The 20,668-nt window shown below is 46.2% G+C and overlaps 1 protein-coding gene across 1 annotated transcript in view; it reads left to right on the top strand.

The window, feature by feature from the left end:
• Positions 1-659: 659 nt before the first annotated feature.
• Positions 660-20,668, top strand: part of FANCA (FA complementation group A) — a gene marked incomplete at its 3' end in the record, with an annotated part of 185,566 nt that continues 165,557 nt past the window's right edge. The window contains exons 1-4 of the mRNA XM_082257122.1: positions 660-749; positions 8,180-8,292; positions 11,600-11,693; positions 12,991-13,133. Of these exons, the coding sequence (XP_082113248.1) occupies positions 689-749; positions 8,180-8,292; positions 11,600-11,693; positions 12,991-13,133 (411 nt within the window). The 5' untranslated portion in view covers positions 660-688. The remainder of the gene's footprint in view (positions 750-8,179; positions 8,293-11,599; positions 11,694-12,990; positions 13,134-20,668) is intronic.

Raw genomic sequence — 20,668 nt, 5'->3', positions numbered from 1 at the left:
GCATGACATGTTGGGTATCTAATAACTCCGTGTAACATTATCTTTCACATTATAGAAAAAAATTGGGCTAACTTCACTGTTTTTTTTATTTTTTACCTCAGAAAAGTGTATTTTTTTCCAAAGAAATCGCGTTTGTAAGACCGCTGCACAAATACGGCGTGATATAAAATATTGCAACAATCTCCATTTTATTCTCCAGGGTCTCTGCAAAAAAAATATATATATAATGTTTGGGGGTTTCTAAGTAATGTTTTAGCAAAAAATACTGATTTTATCTTGTAAACAACAAGTGTCAGAAATAGGACCGGTCCTTAAGCGGTTAAAATTGATAATTTAGAAAATGTATTTATTTATTTTAGAAAATAAATAAACAAATAATTAAATAACCCCCTAATCAATATAAATTAAACGGAACCCAATAAGAAGTGCACAGCTTTGGCAACAGCAAAATGGCCGCTCCGTCTGACCCACAGAAGTCAGTTTACCTCTAGCGTCCGGCGGAGGAATTCCACCAATAGAAGCGCGCCCACTCGGCAGATTCACCAATAGCAGAGCAGCGCGCCCTGTGTGTGCGGAGAGTGGAGGAAAGGTCTTGGTGTGAGCCCCGGTCTTCTCCTGTGTGTGTGTGGAGAGTGGCGGGGAAAGGTCCCGGTGTGATCCCCGGCGTTCTCCTGTGTGTGAGGCGGCGATGTCGGCTGTGAGCGGCTCTACCCCGGGAGGTGTGAGGAGGAGCCTGGCGGAGCTGCTCGGTATGTGTGACTCCCCCTATAGGCGGTGTGCGGTATTACAGTCTCCTCCATCATCCATACACCTCACTATCCCTCCTTATCACCTCAGGTGTGTCTGGAGGTCAGTCAGGCTGGAGAAGCCGGGATCCTTGGTGGGGTGGAATAAGATATGTAGCGCTAAAGGATAAAATAATGAAGCAAAGTGAATATCAAGAGTCTTAAAAACATTAATCAATAAATAAATAGTGAGTACCACAATAAAAGTGCTTTTAACCACTTCAGCCCCGGAAGATTTTACCCCCTTCCTGACCAGGCCCTATTTTGCGATTCGGCACTGCGTGACTTTAAGCCCCGGTTCACACTTATGCGATGTGGGAAGGCTGCGAATTCGCAGCCTGTTCCCGCATCGCAAACGCACCCCTGGCAGTTCACACTGCCATATGCGATATGCTGGGGGTGTCAATGTAATCTTAACGACACCCCCAGTTTGATCGCATATCGCAGTGCGATCGTGCAGTTCGCACAGGATCGGATCGCACAAGTGTGAACTGCTGTGCGATCCGATCCTGATGCGGCTGCAAAAAAGGGTCCTGTGCGTGTTTGCTGCGGGTGCGGTGCGAATTTAGCCATACAAAGTGTATGGCTAAACTCGCACCGCACAGCCGATCGCATGTAATGAAGGAGCAGTGCGCTCCGACATTACATGCGAATGCCGCAGCCGCACAAATGTGAACCGGCTCTGAAGGACAATTGCACGCGACGCTGTACCCAAATTAAATTGACATACTTACAAGGTGTACGGTATTGGATTTTAGTCAAAATCTTACTTTTAAAAAAAGCTGTCTGGGCGCAGCCATCTTGGATGTGGGCATCTGAAGCCGCAGTGTAATCTGCTGTGTCTTCTTCCTGATTCCAAGGAGTGTTCTGGGAGTTCTTCCTGATTCCAGGGAGTGTTCTGGGAGTTCTTCCTGATTCCAAACTCCTGGGAGTGATGACAAACAGCTCCCAGGATGCAATGCAAAGGCGGAAGTGATGTCGGTGGCCGCTGCCACAGAGGGGGGAGAAGGAGGAAGTACAATCAAAAATGCCATGAAAATAAGGTAAGGGACCCCCGAAAAAAAATGAAAATGCCCAATTGTTGATCAGCATAGAGAGCACTCCAGGAATCACTTAAGTTGCAAAATAGGCCGGAACTCCACTTTAAGTGTGTCCCTAGGGGCGTGATTCTAACTGTTAAGGGGCGTGGCTGTTTGTGTAACTACAGAGATATACGATCCTACATAGCAGGACCATATGATCTCTGTTATTACACAGGAGAGAATGACAGATGGTGTTCTGTGAAAAAACAATACCTCGTGAAAATTCCCTACCCTTGTCACTTCCGGTCACATACGTAATGGAACAGCTGAGCTGCCTAGCAGTGCGCATGCTCACAGCTCCGGATACGTCATTGAACAGCTGAGCTGCCTAGAATTGCGCATGCTCTGGAGGGTAGGGAATTTTCACGGTAGTGTGTTATAACGTTACACCGCATCAGCTGTTGCCGCGGTTATATTAAAACATCTCGGCTGTAACATGAAATCATCTCCGCTCCTACCCCTTCCCTGATCTCGGCTCCTAAATGTAAAAGCGGCGGCGGGTCTATGAAAATATAAATCACGGAGCCGAGATCTCCGTGATTTATATTTTCATACACCCGCCGCTTTTACATTTAGGAGCCGAGATCTCCGTGATTTATATTTTCATACACCCACCGCTTTTACATTTAGGAGCCGAGATCAGGGAAGTGACAGGGGTAGGAGCGGAGATGATTTCATGTTACAGCCGAGATGTTTTAATGTAACCGCGGCAACAGCTGATGCGGTGTAACGTTACAACACACTACCGTGAAAATTCCCTACTCCGGAGCATGCGCACTGCTAGGCAGCTCAGCTGTTCAATGACATATCCGGAGCTGTGAGCATGCGCACTGCTAGGCAGCTCAGCTGTTCCATTACGTATGTGACCGGAAGTGACGAGGGTAGGGAATTTTCACAAAGTAGGGTTTTTTAACGTTACAACGGCTGTGTTTACATCAGCCATCTGCCTTTCTCCCTCTCCTCGGGTCCGCCGGTCACTCGCGCAGACTGCTTAGGGAACGAGCGGAGGCAGGAGCGCTTCTCCGGCGGCGCGCGCTTGCCCCCAGAGCCTCACAGGCGAGCGACGTAGATCTACGTCACTTTGCCTGTGAGGGGCTGACCGCCGACGTAAATAGTCGTGCGACGGTCGGCAAGTGGTTAAATCATGTGATGACGGATAATATGAATCCAGGTGATAAAAGACTATAAGGCTACGTTCACATGTAGGCATTTTGGGGGAGTTTTTCTGCTCTAGGATCAGCTCTCAAAACGCCCAACAAGCCAAATCCTATTCATTTCAATTGCCCCTGTTCACATCTGAGCGTTTTTACACCGTGAGCAAAACGCCCAACTCTCAAAAAAGTACTTGAGCTTCTTTTTGGGCAGATTACAGGCATTTTCCATTGGTCTCCAGTATATCTAAAAACGCCTGCACAAAAACGGCCATAAAAACGCCTGAAAAAACGCCTGTAATAGCAACGCCAAGATGTGAACGGAGCCGAACTGTGATTATTAATAACTAAATAAAAATATCACAATAAAGCGCCCGTGCTAATAAATAATATTTGAGTGGAATGTCATCAACAAATGGTGCAAAGTTGATAAAAATAGGTGATCCTTTCTGTGCTGTGCGGATATCAGGTGACCAAGTGCTGATGCTTTCGATTCATAAGGTGACTATGTGCATTAGTGACAATGCTGGCCGCTCACCTCCTGGTTTGGCTCACAGATTATAATGAGCCAAACCCGCTTTTTGCACACAGACAGGTGCTGATATCAGATAATGGGTGGGCTGCTTCCTCCTGTCCTCCCTCTGGATGGGAATGCCTCAGGTGGGATATGGTGGCCAAGGTCGCTGTGTCAGTGACACAGTAACAGGGATGAAGTGGTTACTTCCTCATAACCGTCTCTCCACCGTCATGCAATGGTACATGTGTAAAATAAAGAAAGCAATCTAGTGCTCTCTGTATAATCTGATTTATTGGAGTAAAAACAAGAAAAAAAAATTTACATGGGATGGCACTCGGCCAGTGCTAGCATAGACAGCAATAATGGGGGCTACAGCGTGTGCAGGCTCCTCCCCCAGCAACCCATTATTGCTGCATTCAGATATAACATAGAGTTCCCTTTCAAGACCCAGGTCTGCCTCCTGATGATTGGACGCCTTCATGTGCAAAGTGATGCGGCTGCTCCTGTACTTCCTGGGGAAAGTATTGATTTCCGGGGAAACGGTCACTTCCCAGGGGTATCAATTTCTGGGAATCGGCCACTTCCGGGGGTATCGATTTCCTAGAGAACGGCCACTTCCGGGGGTATCAATTTCCGGGGGAAATGGACGCTTCAGGGGGTATCGATTTCCAGGGAAACTGCCACTTCCGGGAGTATCGATTTCCAGGGAAACGGCCACTTCTGGGGGTATCGATTTCCTGGGAAACGGCCACTTCTGGGAGTATCGATTTCCTGGGAAATGGCCACTTCTGGGAGTATCGATTTCCTGGGAAACGGCCACTTCTGAGAGTATCGAGTTCCTGGGAAACGGCCACTTCTGGGAGTATCGATTTCCTGGGAAACGGCCACTTCCGGGAGTATCGATCTCCTGGGAAACGGCCACTTCCGGGAGTATCGATTTCCTGGGAAACGGCAACTTCCGGGAGTATTGATTTCCTGGGAAACGGCCACTTCTGGGAGTATTGATTTCCTGGGAAACGGCCACTTCTGGGAGTATTGATTTCCTAGGAAACGGCCACTTCTGGGAGTATTGATTTCCTGGGAAACGGCCACTTCCGGGAGTATTGATTTCCTGGGAAATGGCCACTTCTGGGAGTATTGATTTCCTGGGAAACGGCCACTTCCGGGAGTATTGATTTCCTGGGAAATGGCCACTTCCGGGAGTATTGATTTCCTCTGAAACGGACACTTCTGGGAGTATCGATTTCCTGGGAAATGGCCACTTCTGGCAGTATCGATTTCCTGGGAAATGGCCACTTCTGGGAGTATTGATTTCCAGGGAAACGGCCACTTCTGGGAGTATTGATTTCCTGGGAAATGGCCACTTCCGGGAGTATTGATTTCCTCTGAAACGGACACTTCTGGGAGTATCGATTTCCTGGAAATGGCCACTTATGGGAGTATCGATTTCCTGGGAAACGGCCACTTCCGGGAGTATCGATTTCCTGGGAAACGGCCACTTCCGGGAGTATTGATTTCCTGGGAAACGGCCACTTCCGGGAGTATTGATTTCCTGGGAAATGGCCACTTCTGGGAGTATCGATTTCCTGGGAAACGGCCACTTCCGGGAGTATCGATTTCCTGGGAAATGGCCACTTCCATGGGTATCGATTTCCAGGGAAACGGCCACTTCTGGGAGTATTGATTTCCTGGGAAACGGCCACTTCCGGGAGTATTGATTTCCTGGGAAACGGCCACTTCCGGGAGTATCGATTTCCTGGGAAATGGCCACTTCCATGGGTATCGATTTCCAGGGAAACGGCCTCTTCTGGGAGTATTGATTTCCTGGGAAACGGCCACTTCCGGGAGTATTGATTTCCTGGGAAATGGCCACTTCTGGGAGTATTGATTTCTTTGGAAACGGCCACTTCCGGGAGTATTGATTTCCTGGGAAAGGACACTTCCGGGAGTATTGATTTCCTGGGGAAATGGACACAGGAGGATGTGTATGGATTATTATTAATAAAAAAAAAGGGGGGGGGGATATCACTGAGTGTCACTTTACAGGGTCAGTTTACCTTTTCAGGCAAGATGAAGTAACGCCTTACTACCTCCCCCCCTCCCCCGTCCCTGCTGTACTTACCTCCATGTGTGGTGCGCTCTCAGTCCGGGATCTGAAATCCTAGCTCCTCCCCCTCTTTGCCGCGCTTCTCTCCTGGGACAGATCAGGGTGATTCTCTGTGGCAGCGCAGAACAATCGGAATCACTCAGATCCATCCTAGAAACCTGCAGAGAAAAGAGCGAGGATTTCAGATCCCCGGAATGCTGCATGGGCTGTGACCGAGGTAAGTATAGTGCGGGGGAGGGGGTTCACTTTCTCTGACCATGTGAACTCACACTTGCAGTGATTGGCGGATATAAGAAGTAAATTCCTTCTCTTGGCTCTGCCATTGGATGGAAGATCGCTGTCAGCGTTTGATGACATCATCATGGCAGCACCCAGTCAGAAAATACTGGAAGAAATGATAGGAGGTACAATTATAACTCTCGGATTTATAATTCGGAGATCCTCCCACCATCGGGCAGGAAGACATCAATGCTATTATTTGCATTTAAAGTGGAACTCCGAGCGCAGAGATTTTTGGTAATCCTGAGGTGTAAAGAAAAGTTACATTTCCTGGAGGGTAATAATCGGGCAGATCATTTCACAGCACCGAAAAATCAATACTTTTCTTTCTACTGGATAGTAAAAGGTTACAAAAAGTGTGGGAATGATCCCTATAATCTGAGATCTATGTACAGATCCCCCTGCGTGGGATTTTTTAGGGCATAAATCAAAAAAAGTTTAAAAAGTACATATTTTATTACATGAAAATAACAATAAACAAACATTTAATAACAATGCGGTCAGGGGGAATAGTTGTAGAACCGTTGTCTAATTTGAACGTTAATAACAGAGACAAACATCCAACGCGTTTCTAAAAATCACAGTTTTTTTCCTTCTTCAGGGGTATAAAGCTACAGATTACATTGATTCTGTTGTATGAAAGAACAAAATTCAGTCAACAATTCAAAATACAAACCGTGAATCGCATCAATCCAAGCAGTGGTGTATGAACTGTACAACAATAGAAAAACCGCATGAATAAAAATGTAACACTGGTTGTTTGACCGCAATCTGCAACTCAGGAGGTCATCAGGGGGGATGTACGTCCGACTCGCAATTCCTGATTCAGCCCCTGAGGAAGTCTTCTCAAAACGCGTCCTGAAATAGCACGTCCTCCAGCGGTGATGTAATTCGGTGGCCGGTCAGGTTGGAGAGAGTGATCCCTGCCGCTCATCCACCCCCACACAAGGCTTGGTGACATGACAGCGATCCGAGTGCAGTTCATCCATCCTTTCCCACACGCAGGGTGTCACAGCCGATCCATCCCCTCCCCCACACTGCCCTCTGGTCCTCATGTTTTAACCCTATTGGTTAGTTTTATTAAAATTTATCAGCACCTGCACTATGGCATTTGTGCCCCCCCCCTCCCCCACAGCTCTCATATCCAAACCAGGCCAGATGTACAGCAGGAACTCTTCTATCCGGCAGAAACCAACAAATCAAGGACCCCCCCCATCTCCGGCACACAAGGCTGCATGCTAAGACAACATTTTGTTGTGCAGCTAATGTGAGCGGGTCCTAAATACTGCAAAAATATCCCAAAATCTTTACTCAAAGGAGTCCATGTATACAAGATTGGTTGGACGAATGTGACAAGCATTTGCCTGTCCTTGACGAATTCTGGCCGTATATTTCTTTACCACTTCAGCCCTGGTAGGTTTTACCCCCCCCCCCCCTCCTTTATGACCAGAACATTTTTTGTGATTCGGCACTGAGTTATTTTAACGGACAATTGTGTGGTTGTGCAACGCTGTACCCAAATAAAATAAAATTGATGTCTTTTTTTCCCACAAACAGAGATTTCTTTTGGTGGTATTTGATCACCTGTGCGATTTTTTATTTATTTATTTACTTATTTATTTTTTTGCGCTATAAACAAAAAAAGAGCGACAATTTTGAAGAAAAAAAACAAAACAATATTTTTCACTTTCTGCTATATAACATTCCCAATAAAAAAATTTTAAAAATCAAATTTCTTCATCAATTTATTCCAATATGTATTCTACATATCTTTGGTAAGAAAAATACCAAAAAGTGCAAAAAATAACGCAAAAAATAAAAATTGCAGAGGTGATCAAATACCACCAAAAGAAATCTCTATTTGTGGGGGGGAAAAAGGACATCAATTTTATTTGGGTACAGCGTCGCACGACCGCGTAATTGTCAGTTAAAATAACGCAGTGCCGAATCGCAAAAATGGCCTGGTCATTAAGGGGGGTAAACCTTCCGGGGCTGAAGTGGTTAAAGTAGCGCAGTTCTGAACAGCAAAAAATGAGCTGGTCATGAAGGGGGGTAAATCTTCCGCAGGACAGGTGGTTAAACAGAACCAATCACTGAGGTGTGAAGGTGCCAATGTCTCTTTAAATTCCTTGCTATGACTGGTGTGTTCCCGGTTGGTGGAGGAGGATGATCCCTCGTCTCTGTGTCCCCATGAAATGATTTATGTTATATGAGTGCCGTGCGCTCTGATATCATCTCTGCCATTGATTATTTTGCAGCCGGCAGAGCCAGCAAGGCAGCCAGGAAAGCTGAATATAGCAGGAAGAGGATCAAGGAGGCGGCTGTGTATTTGCTGAGCTGTCATCAGGATGTCAATCGATTTCTGCTGGAGGTGAGGCCGCTGAAGCGTCTCGGAGGCTATTTACAAACTACTGCAGAGTTGTTGCCGGGTGTGAGCGGAGGAACACCCCGATTTTATAGATCGCCTGTATCACACTTGTATTGGGGTGGCATCTCAGCACTTGCAGTCATTTTCTTTGGTGAAAGGACATTAAAGAGGCCTTGTCACCGGAGCTTTCATTTCAGCAAAAATCTTCCCAAAAGATTATTTTTTCATTACTTTATTTTATGGGTGTTGTTTTTTTACCTGTAAAAGCTTCCTTCTGTAGACTTCCAAAAGCCCTTAGACTTGTGCTGGGAGCCGCCATCTTGGATGGGATGTTAGCAGCTCCAACAGACTCAGAGCTGTCACTTAGGTGACTCTCCAGGATTATATGTGCATTTATTGTGTTTTAGGCATTGGTTTATTACCTGTAACATTTTCCCTAGTGTAGATCTTATATGTGATGTCAGCAGACTCAGCTGTCACTCAAGTGACACTATAGCACATATGTCAAACACAAGGCCCGCGGGCCGAATCCGGCCCACCAAGCCATGTCATGTGACCCTTGCAGCTGTAACAAGGCACAACTCCATTCCGCACTCTGGCTCTCACTTTCCTCTCTCGCTCCCCACTGTCACTTGTAATTACAGAAGCTTTCTGTGTTTACAAGGGACAGCTTTGCTCTCAGCGACTCCCAGAGCTAACAGATCCCTGCATGCACTCACAGTGGGGATAGATCTCCGGAATCTGAGTGAAAGAACAATCTCCCTGCAATGTGAGGCAGTGCCATTTACATAGGGAGATACTAGAGCCGCCTACACAGGGAGATACTAGAGCCGCCTACACAGGGAGGTACTAGAGCCGCCTGCATATGGAGGTACTAGAGCCACTTACACAGGGTGGTACTAGAGCCGCCTACACAGGGAGGTACTAGAGCCGCCTACACAGGGAGGTACTAGAGCCGCCTACACAGGGAGGTACTAGAGCCGCCTGCATATGGAGGTACTAGAGCTGCCTACACAGGGTGGTACTAGAGCCGCCTACACAAGGTGGTACTAGAGCTGCCTCTACACAGGGTGGTACTAGATCCGCCTACACAGGGAGGTACTAGAGCCACCTACACAGGGAGGTACTAGAGCCGCCTACACAGAGAGGTACTAGAGCCGCCTACACAGGGAGGTACTAGAGCCACCTACACAGGGAGGTGCTAGAGCCACCTACACAGGGAGGTGCTAGAGCCACCTACACAGGTAGGTACTATAGCCACCTACACAGGGTGGTTTTAGAGCCGCCTACACAGGGTGGTTTTAGAGCCGCCTACACAGGGTGGTTTTAGAGCCACCTACACAGGGTGGTACTAGAGCCGCCTACACAGGGTGGTACTAGAGCCACCTACACAGGGAGGTACCAGAGCTGGGCCAGGTAGGAGAGAGAAATGCGAGGAAGCTTTCTGTGTTAACAGATCCCTGCATGCACTCACAGTGGGGACAGATCTCCGGAATCTGAGAGAAAGAACAATCTCCCTGCAATGCGAGGCAGTGCCATTTACACAGGGAGATACTAGAGCCGCCTACACAGGGAGATACTAGAGCCACCTACACAGGGAGCTACTAGAGCCGCCTACACAGGGAGGTACGAGAGCCGCCTACACAGGGAGGTACTAGAGCCGTCTACACAGGCAGATACTAGAGCCACCTAGACAGGGAGATACTAGAGCCACCTACACAGGGAGGTACTAGAGCCGCCTACACAGGGAGGTACGAGAGCCGCCTACACAGGGAGGTACGAGAGCCGCCTACACAGGGAGCTACTAGAGCCGCCTACACAGGGAGGTACCAGAGCTGGGCCAGGTAGGAGAGAGAGATGTGAGGAAGCTTTGCGGGATGCTTAGGTTTGCACACTGTGCATAGTGCACCCCTAAACCTTGCACTCTATACACAGGACAACTCTGCACACTACGTAATGCACCCCTAAACCCTGCACCCTGTACTTAGTGCACCCCTAAACTCTGCACTTTACGTAATGCAATCCTGAACCCTGTTCTCTGTACGTAACGCACTCCTGAACTCTTTACCTAGTGCACCCCTAAACCTTACACTCTGTACTTAGTGCACCCCTAGACCCTGCACTCTGTGCGTACCGCACCCCTGATCCCTGCATTCTGTACATAACGCACTCTTGAAATCTGTATGTAACGCAGCCCTGAACCCTGGACTCTGTACATAACTCGCTCCTGAACCCTGTAATCTGTACGTAGTGCACCCCTAAACTCTGCACTCTGTGCGTACTGCACCCCTGAACCCTGCATTCTGTACATAATGCACTCTTGAACTTTGTATGTAATGCACTCCTTATCCCTGCACTCTGTATATAAAGCAGCCCTGAACCCTGCAATCTGTATGTAGTGCACAAGTAAACCCTGCATAGGGCACCCCTGGAACTACGCTTTGTACATGGAGCACCCCTGAACCCTACACTCTGTATGTAGTGCATCCCAGATACAACTGACCCTTTGAGGACAACCATGTTGCTGATGCAGCCCAAGATTATTTTACTTTGACACCTCTGCTCTAAAGTATTCCACTTCATTCCTCCCCTGCAGCTACATAAATGGTTAAGAAGGGAGGTAACTGGAGGGGCAAAGGAGCTGGGCCAGCACAGGCAGTATATATTTCCCAGAAGAGGAGAGGACTATGGTGTGCAGTGTGGGAGGGGGTGACTGTGCTAGACTGCCAGAAGTAGTCAGATTTTTTAGCAGTCCATAGTCACATTGCAAGTGAATAAAATTATAACTTGGGCAAAGGAAAAACACTGCAAGTAAACATCTAAAGCAGAACTAAAGTCCACAACACTTTCCTCTCCTGTAACGGTCAGAGGTCCCTCCCTGGTGTTGGCATTTTCTACCCGGCTTCTTCTGGGTGCTGTGATTGAGCCATCCTCATTGGTCAGCGTGGGATGATGTCACTCCTGTGCAGAAGCTCAGTCATCCCGGCATACGGGATCTGTGCTGGAATGTAATCCTAAGCACAACACAGGAAGGTTCGGAGTGTTCCCGCCCACCTTTGTGGGTCCCACACCCTCCTATCGTGTTTTTAATAATTAAAACAAAAATAAAACCCCCGCAGGGAGAGTGACCCCCATTGTGGGCACAGCAGGTGTGCCGGCCTGAAACAGTGCACAGAAAGTTTATATTTCAGCTTTGGAAGGACTTCCCCTTCAGTAGACCTCCCAGTAGATGACCTGGGTGAGGATCGCATTGATTGATTTTCAAGCAGTTTTAGAATGTAAACTTCTTCTATTTCACTGCATATTGTAGGTCGAGGATCCTCCCTGTAAGAAGGTTTGTAATGGCGAAAATTCAGATTCCAAACATTCTCCGAAATCGCCCCGACTTCCAGAATCCTTTATTGGTAAGTGAAATTTACTGCTGGCCTCCCGATTCCCAAATGCTGGCCTCCCGATTCCCAAATGCTGGCCTCCCGATTCCCAAATGCTGGCCTCCCGATTCCCAAATGCTGGCTTCCCGATTCCCAAATGCTGGCTTCCTGATTTCCCAAATGCTGGCTTCCCGATTTCCATTTTATGGAATTTTTATTTATTTTTTTACTAGTAATGGCGCAGATCAGCAGTTTTTTAACGGGATTGCGCCTTTGCAGTGAACAAATCGGACCCCTAACTGACCCTTTTTTGGGGTTAAGTGACATTATTACAGTGATCAGTGCTAAAAATATGCACTGTTAATGTAATAATGACACTGGCAGGGAGGGGGTTAACACCAGGGGCAATCAAAGGGTTAAATGTGTCCCTAGGGGGTGCTTGCTAACTGTGTGGGGGAGGTGCTCTGAATGGGTAAAGATAGAGCTCAGTTTTCCTGATCTCTCTCTTCTCCCCTGTGAGAACGGCGATCTGCCTGGTTTACATAGACAGACCGCCATTCTGCCTCTCTTGATACCGATCGCGGGTGCCTGGCGGGCATCGGGTTTGTTGGACCTAATTGGCTATCCATCTGTCCAATAAGCGCCACCTAGTGGCTATTGCTGGAAATTACGTTCAGGTATGTGATTTCGCGCAATAGAGCCGACCTGCTGCAGTAAATGTACATTAGGGAGTTGACAAGAAGTTAAAGTGGTTGTACAGGCTGAAGGGGCATTTTATGCATGAAGGTAATAACCTTTCTCTCCTGATTGGCTGAGGTGAAGGAGCCATTGACATCCAATGAGGTGGGAATAGGGGAGGCGGGGCTGAGCCGTGCTCTCTGTGTGTCTTATTAATGCAGAGAGCTGGATGGGGAGCAAGCAGGCACTTGGCTAGGGGGAGGGGCCCATAGTGGCGGCGGGGGACCTGAGAAGAGGAGGATTGGGGCTGCTCTGTGCAAAAAAAAGGGGGTCCCGTAGAAATTCCCTTAGTATGCAGGGAATTTCTTTCACTTCCTGTTTGGCTTTGGGACAGGAAGTGAAGGTAAATTTCTGCAATGGAACACAGATGGCGAAAAAAAAAAAAAAACCTGGTTAGGATTATAAGACTCCCTCCAAAATAAATAATAAAATAAAAAGTTTTGCCTATAGTTCAACTTTAAGTATCCAAAACATTTCTTTACACATTGACTTTAAACTTTGAATATTGCGAGTAAATGTAGTCGTTTAGACGAAGAGGTTAAACATGAAACTGAAACCGATAATCCGCCTGTGCTGTTTTTTTTATTGTCAGGTTCCACCTTAAGAGATCAGGCCTTACATCTGGGCATTCCTGCTGATGTTCTTGGTGCAAGAGCTGCTGTCTCCAATATCCAACAGCTCTGCCATAACCCTGGAAACAACATGGAGGACGTATTGCTCAGCCAAGACCAGCAAGTGAGCACAGCTGAATATAAATCCTGGCATTTACCATTCATGTAAATAAATACCTAACATGTCACACTTTAAAATTGCGCACACTTGTGGAATGGCGTCAAACTTCAGTATTTAAAATTCTCCATAGGCGACGCTTTTGGACATTTTTTACAGGTTGCCAGTTTAGTTACAGAGGAGGTCTTGAACCAGAATCATTGCTTTCGCTCTAACAGTTGCGGCGATACCTCACATGTGTGGTTTAAACATTGTTTACATATGTGGGCATGACCTACGTATGCGTTCGCCTCTGCATACAAGTACAAGGAGAAACTTTTTTTTATTATTTTATTTAAATTTTTTAATTTTTACATTTTTCCCTTTTTGAATACATTTTTTTTTCTAATCACTTTTATTCCTATTACAAGGAATGTAAACATCCCCTGTAATAGGAATAGCGCATGACAGGTCCTCTTTACAGAAAGATCTGGGGTCCCACATTTCTCCTCTGGGCTGAAAAGCCTGAGATTAAAAAAAATTATCTATGCTTCCCAGAAAAAAAAAAACGGCAGTGACGTCATGACGTTGCTTCTGGCCTCCGAGGGTCATAGAGCTGGCCAGGGACCATCTGGTCCACCGCCAGCTCTATGGTAAACTTCCACTGCTGGCCAATTCATTCCCTGACACACTGATCAAACAAGTGAGCCATGAGAAGCAACGGGGGGAGGGGATCCCCATCCCCTCACAATGTCTGTAAAAGGAATCAAGCTAAACAGCTGTTATGAAGGCTTTTACTGTGCAGGGAATCGCCTGCAGAAAAAAAGGATATCTGAATGATGCCTGCAGCTGCACCTATCACCCAGATATCTCCACTCAAGGCCTAGGACGTCATATGACCTCCTATGGTAAGGAAGTGGTTAAACAAAAAAAAAATGTAACTATAAATACTAGAGATTGACCGTTTATCGCCAAAGCTGATATATAGAGGGCCGATATGCACTTTCCCCGATATATCGGAATTGGCCCCTGAGGTTACCGATATTGCAGATATTTCGGGAGAGTGCTTGTACCGGAGTGATCCCTGCAGCTAGAGACATCACCACGATACCGGCGTCCATAGCTGAGAAGCCGCTTGGCTGTCATTAAAAGGAGCGGGAAGGGACGTCCCCCCTCCTGCTGCCTTCCGCGGCTTGCCCGGGTCTCCCGTCCCACCGGGAGACCCGGGCAACCAGGCTGCACGGCCGCCGAAGACCCGATCAAAGTCGCATTCGGCTCTGATCGGGTCTCCATGTAAAAAAACAGAAGTGATGTCATGAGAGACATCACTTCCGGGTACTGTCTGGCGCAGATTCGACAGCATTCAAAACAGCCAAACTTGGCCTTTTAAGTGCAGAGGAGGGGTTTGGGGTCATTTTTTTTTTTTTTTTGTACGAAAATATCGGCCAATACCGATATGCAATGGCCAAAATATCGGTATCAGTATCCGCAACGAAAAACCGATATCGGTCGATCCCTAGTAAATACACTTTTATTGCTAACCTGTTACATATGAAGCCATTTGTTGATCAGAATTAAACAGTCAGAAATCTTTTAATTTTTATATTCATATTTCCATGAGTAAATAGCAGTGGAAATCAGGAAATCAGGCCACTTTTTAAAATCTTTTTAGTAGAAATCTGAATGCATGTAAATCTGTGGGGTATTCCACCGCTTTATTAAGGGCAAATCCCCCATATTCTTCCTCATGTTCTCCTACCTATGCACCCCTCACAACCTCTCCAACATTCCATTCCCTCTCTCTGATCACCACCTCATTAGTTTCAGTCTCTCCTTGTCCTCCTCCTTACCTTCCAACTACCGAACGATTACCCATAGAAACCTTCGCCATCTGAACCCTTCACTTCTTTTTCCTGCTACAGATGGTCTCTTCAACACAATCTCATCCCTCTCCTGCCCCAACATGGCCACTTCTGTCTACAACAGTTCACTGTCATCTACCCTGGATGCTTTGGCCCCCCTCACTACACACAGAATCATGCCCCGACCGCTTCAACCCTGGCAGACAGACAATACCAGAAGCCTCAAAAAACGTAGTCGCGCTCTTGAGCGTCTGTGGCGTAAGACTAATTCACAGCAAGATTTCAGTCAATATAAATCTGCCCTCCAAAAATACAGTTCCTGCCTCCACACTGCCAAACAGACCTACTTTATCACTCTCATTAACACCCTCTCACACAGTCCCCGTCAACTCTTTTCTACCTTCAACGCTCTACTTCGTCCTCCATTGCTTCCACCCACTAACTTACTCACTGCCCAAGAGATTGGCAATCACTTCAAAAATAAGATTGATACAATTTGTGAAGAGATCTTTACACTAAAGATATCTCCCTCACCTTACACACCTTGTCCTCCTGCACAATCAATACTTCCCTTGTTTAACCCAACTACTGTAGAGGAAGTCACTAAAATTTTTTCTAATGCCCACCTAACTTCCTGCCCCCTGGACCCTGTTCCTTCTCATATACTACGGTCACCCTCTGACTCTATCCTACACTCTTTAACTCATATCTTCAACCTCTCCCTCTCCACTGGCATCTTCCCCAACTCTCTAAAACATGCGCTAGTAACTCCCATACCAAAGAAAGCCTCACTGGACCCCTCCAATCTTAATAACTTAAGACCCATCTCCTTACTCCCTTTTGCTTCCAAACTCCTTGAACGTTTAGTCTACAACCGCCTGAGCAAGCACCTCATTGAGAATAACCTCCTTGATCCCCTTCAGTCTGGATTTCGCCGGCAACACTCCACAGAAACTTCTCTCCTAAAACTTACAAATGACTTACTAACAGCTAAAACCAATGGTCACTACTCAATACTCTTACTCTTGGACCTCTCTGCTGCCTTTGATACTGTTGACCACCCCCTCCTTCTCAAAAAACTCAGTTTGCTCGGTCTCCATGACTGTGCTCTCCACTGGTTCGAATCTTACCTATCTCACTGCACCTTCAGTGTCACTTACAATTCCACTTACTCCTCTGCAACTCCTCTTACTGTTGGGGTCCCCCAAGGTTCTGTCCTTGGACCGCTACTATTCTCAATTTATATCTCCTCCCTGGGTCAGCTAATAGCCTCCCATGGCTTCCACTACCATTTCTATGCTGATGACACCCAAATCTACCTCTCTACCCCTCAGCTCACCCCATCAGTCTCCTCCCGCATCACTGATCTACTAACAGACATATCAGCCTGGATGTCTCACCACTTCCTCAAACTGAATCTATCTAAAACCGAGCTCATAATATTTCCTCCTCCACGTGCCCCTTCCCCGGAATTCTCTGTCAAGATCAATGGAACAACTATTAGTCCTTCCACACATGCCAGGGTGCTAGGGGTAACCCTGGACTCTGGACTGTCCTTTCAGGCTCACATCCAATCCCTGTCCAAATCATGCCGCCTTAACCTCCGCAACATCGCTAGAATACGCCCCTTTTTACCCAATGACACCACCAAGCTTTTAATTCACGCCCTGGTTATCTCTCGCCTCGACTATTGCAACTCCCTCCTCATTGGATTACCCTTACATAGATTATCCCCCCTTCAATCCATAATGAATGCTGCTGCAAGACTTATCCACCTTACCAACCGTTCAGTGTCCTTCACCCCTCTCTGCCAATCCCTTCATTGGCTTCCCCTCACCCAACGAATAAAATTCAAAGTGCTAACAATAGTTTACAAAGCCATCCACAACTCCCCCCCAGCTACATCGCTAACCTGATCTCAAAATATCAAACTAGCCGCTCTCTTCGGTCCTCCCAAGACCTCCTGCTCTCTAGCTCCCTTGTCACCTCTTCCCATGCTCGCCTCCAGGATTTCTCCAGAGCTTCTCCCGTTCTTTGGAACTCTATACCCCAATCTGTCCGACTGTCCCCTAATCTATCCATCTTTAGACGATCCCTGAAAACCCTTCTCTTTAACCACTTGCCTACAGTACACTTTCACCCCCTTCCTGCCCAGACTGATTTTCAGCTTTCAGCACTCTCACACTTTGAATGACAATTACTCAGTCATGCAACACTGTACCCATAAAAAATTTGCGTCCTTTTTTTCACGCAAATAGAGCTTTCTTTTGATGGTATTTAATCACTACTGGGTTTTTTATTTTTTGTGCTATAAATAAAAAAAGACTGAAAATATTGTGAAAAAACGCATTTTTCTTTGTTTCTGTCATAAAATTTAGCAAATGAGTAATTTTTCTTCACAAATTTTTGCCAAAATTTATACTGCTACTTATCTTTGGTAAAAATAACCCAAATAAGTGTATATTATTTGGTCTTTGTGAAAGTTATAGAGTCCACAAGTTATGGTGCTATTCATTGAAAATTGATCACACTTGATCACACCTGATGTACTGAAGGCCTATCTCATTTCTTGAGACACTAAAAAGTCAGGAAAGTACAAATACCCCCCAAATGACCCCTTTTTGGAAAGTAGACATTCCAAGGTATTTAATAAGGGGCATGGTGAGTTTTTTGAAGTTGTCATTTTTTCCCACAACTCTTTGCAAAATGAAGATTTTTTTTTATTTTTTTTTTTACAAATTGACGTATTAACAGGTTATTTCTCTCACACAGCATATGTATACTTGCAACTACACCCCAAAACACATTCTACTACTCCTCCTGAGTATGGCGATACAACATGTGTGAGACTTTTTCACAGCCTGGCCACATACAGAGGCCTAACATCCAAGTAGTACCGTCCGGCATTCTAGGAGCACAAATTACACATATAATTTCCTGACAACCTATCGTACTTTTGAAGGCCCTGGAGCACCAGGACAATGGAAACCCCCATAAAATGACCCCATTTTGGAAAGCAAACAGCCCAACGTATAATTTTTGAGGCATAATGAGTCTTTTGAATATGTAATTTTTTTCCACAAGTTTTTGGAAAATGTGGAAAGAAAATGAAAACACATTTTTTTTACACAAAGCTGTCCATTTATGCAATATTTCTAACACATAGCATGTACATAGCAAAAATTGCACCCCAAAATACATTCTGCTATTCCTCCTGAGTATGGCGATACCACATGTGTAACACTTTTTCACAGCCTGGCCACATACATAGGCCTAACATCCAAGTAGCCCTTTTCACAAAGTTGTCCATTAATCCACTTTAAGACTGGGCCTATTTTTGACACTTGGTGTTTACAAGCTAAAATCATTTTTTTGCTAGAAAACTACTTGAAACCCCCAAACATTATATATATTTTTTTAGCAGAGACCCTAGAGAATAAAATGGAGATCATTGCAATATTTTTTATCACACCATATTTGCGCAGCAGTCTTCCAAATGCGATTTTTCTGAAAAAAATTCACTTTTTTGAACTAAAAAATAAGAAAACAGTAAATTTAGCCCAATTTTTTTCCATAATGTCAAAGATAATGTTACGCCGAGTAATTAGACACCCAACATGTCATGCTTCAAAATTGCGCATGCTCACAGAATGGCGTCAAACATTGGTACTTAAAAATCCACATAGGCAACATTTTAAAAAGTTCTGCAGGTTACTAGCTTAGAGTTACAGAGGAGGTCTAGGGCTCAAATTATGGCTCTCGCTCTAACGATCGCGGCGATACCTCACATGTATGGTTTGAACACCGTTTACATATGTGGGCGGGACTTGCTTATGCGTTTGCTTCTGCGCGCGAGCTAACGGGGACAGGGCGCTTTAAATTTTTTTTTTTTTTTTTATCCTATTTATTTTATTTATTATTTTTTTTATCTTTACACAGTTTAAAAAAAAAAAAATGTTTTGATCACTTTTAATTCCTATTGCAAGGAATGTAAACATCCCTTGTAATAGAAATAGGCATGACAGGTCCTCTTTATTGTGAGATCTGGGGTCAAAAAGACCTCACACCTCACAACTACACCAAAAAAAAAAAAAAAATTGTTGAAAGTGGGAAAAAAAAAAAAAGAAAAAAAAAAAGCGGCCTTTTAAACCGGTTGCTAGGCAACGTCTTTTGACGTAGCTCCGGTCCTCCAAGACCATAGAGTCGAGTGAGGGCCATCTTGCCCTCACTCGACTTCCTGTCTCTGAGGATCCGGGACCGGATAGTTTTCCCCGCTGCCGGCGGGTCCGGTAAGCTGGGAAAACGTCTGGGATGCGGGGCAGGAGGGGGGGGGGGCACCTTTTCCCCTGCACCGTAAGGGTAATTCCGCTGCGAATCCGCCACTGGGACCACCCTTATCTGAAAGCCGACCGCCCGCCGTTTCAAAAAATACCGGGGTTATGGGGGCTATCTGCTGCCATAACCCCAGTATTTAGCTTTTAATGGCCGACGCATATAGTCGTTAAGCGGTCAGTAAGTGATTGCATGTATATGGCAAACAGGTGACGATGACTGATGGGGTGACAGGTGACGATGACTGATGGGGTGACAGGTGACAATGACTGATGGGGTGACAGGTGACAATGACTGATGGGGTGACAGGTGATGATGACTGATGGGGTGACAGGTGACGATGATTGATGAGGTGACAGGTGATGATGATTGATGAGGTGACAGGTGATGATGATTGATGAGGTGACAAGTGACGATGATTGATGGGGTGACAGATGACAATCACTGACGGGTGACAAGTGACGATCACTGATGGGGTGACAAGTGACGATGATTGATAGGGTGACAGATGACGATGACTGATGGGGTGACAGGTGACGGTGATTGATGGGGTGACAGGTGACGGTGATTGATGGGGTGACAGGTGACGGGCGATGGTCACTGATGGGTGACAGGTGACGGGCGATGGTGCACGGCGGTACTGATGGCAGTCTCTGGTGACCGGTGAACTTTAGGCTACGTTCACATGTGAGCGTAGCGATCGCGGGCAGAATCACTGCGATTCCGCCCGCGATCCAGAAATCATTGCAAATTGCGGGACGCCTGTGCGTTGCCCGTGATTTGCAATAGCACCCCAAACGCTGTGCGATGTTGCTGCGATTTCCGCCTGCCGAATCGAGGTAACATCACGCAAACAACGCATGACGCCCAAAGAAGCTCTTGTACCTTTTTTGGACGTCATGCGTTGTTTGCGCGATGTTACCGCGATTCAGCAGGCGGAAATGGCGGCAACATCGCACAGCGTTTGGGGTGCTATTGCAAAAAACGGGCAACGCACAGGCGTCCCGCAATTTGCAATGATTTCCGGATCGCGGCAGAATCGCTGTGATTCTGCCCGCGATCGCTGCGCTCAGATGTGAACGTTATGGGTGTCAATTTCTGGGCACTGATGAGGTGACTGTTGGGTGACAGGTGCAATTGGGGGGGGGGGCTGAGGACTGTGTGGGTAGGCTTGTGACGGTATCAGATTTTCATGCTGCGATTAATTGATTAAGGTTTTGCCACGGTATACGGTATTATCACGGTATTCGATTATTAAATTTAAATTATTAAATTTCCACCTCACTTCAATTTCATTGCTGAATTTAGGGGCTTTGGTTCACTTATGCACATTATTATATAGTCAGTCAGTACAGACTCTGTGAACCA

This window comes from Pelophylax lessonae (assembly GCF_965119305.1).
Source record: "Pelophylax lessonae genome assembly, chromosome: 4".
Classification (NCBI taxonomy): Eukaryota; Metazoa; Chordata; class Amphibia; order Anura; family Ranidae; genus Pelophylax; species Pelophylax lessonae.
Note: the sequence above shows the minus strand (reverse complement) of the source record. Positions and strands in the feature narration are given on the sequence as shown.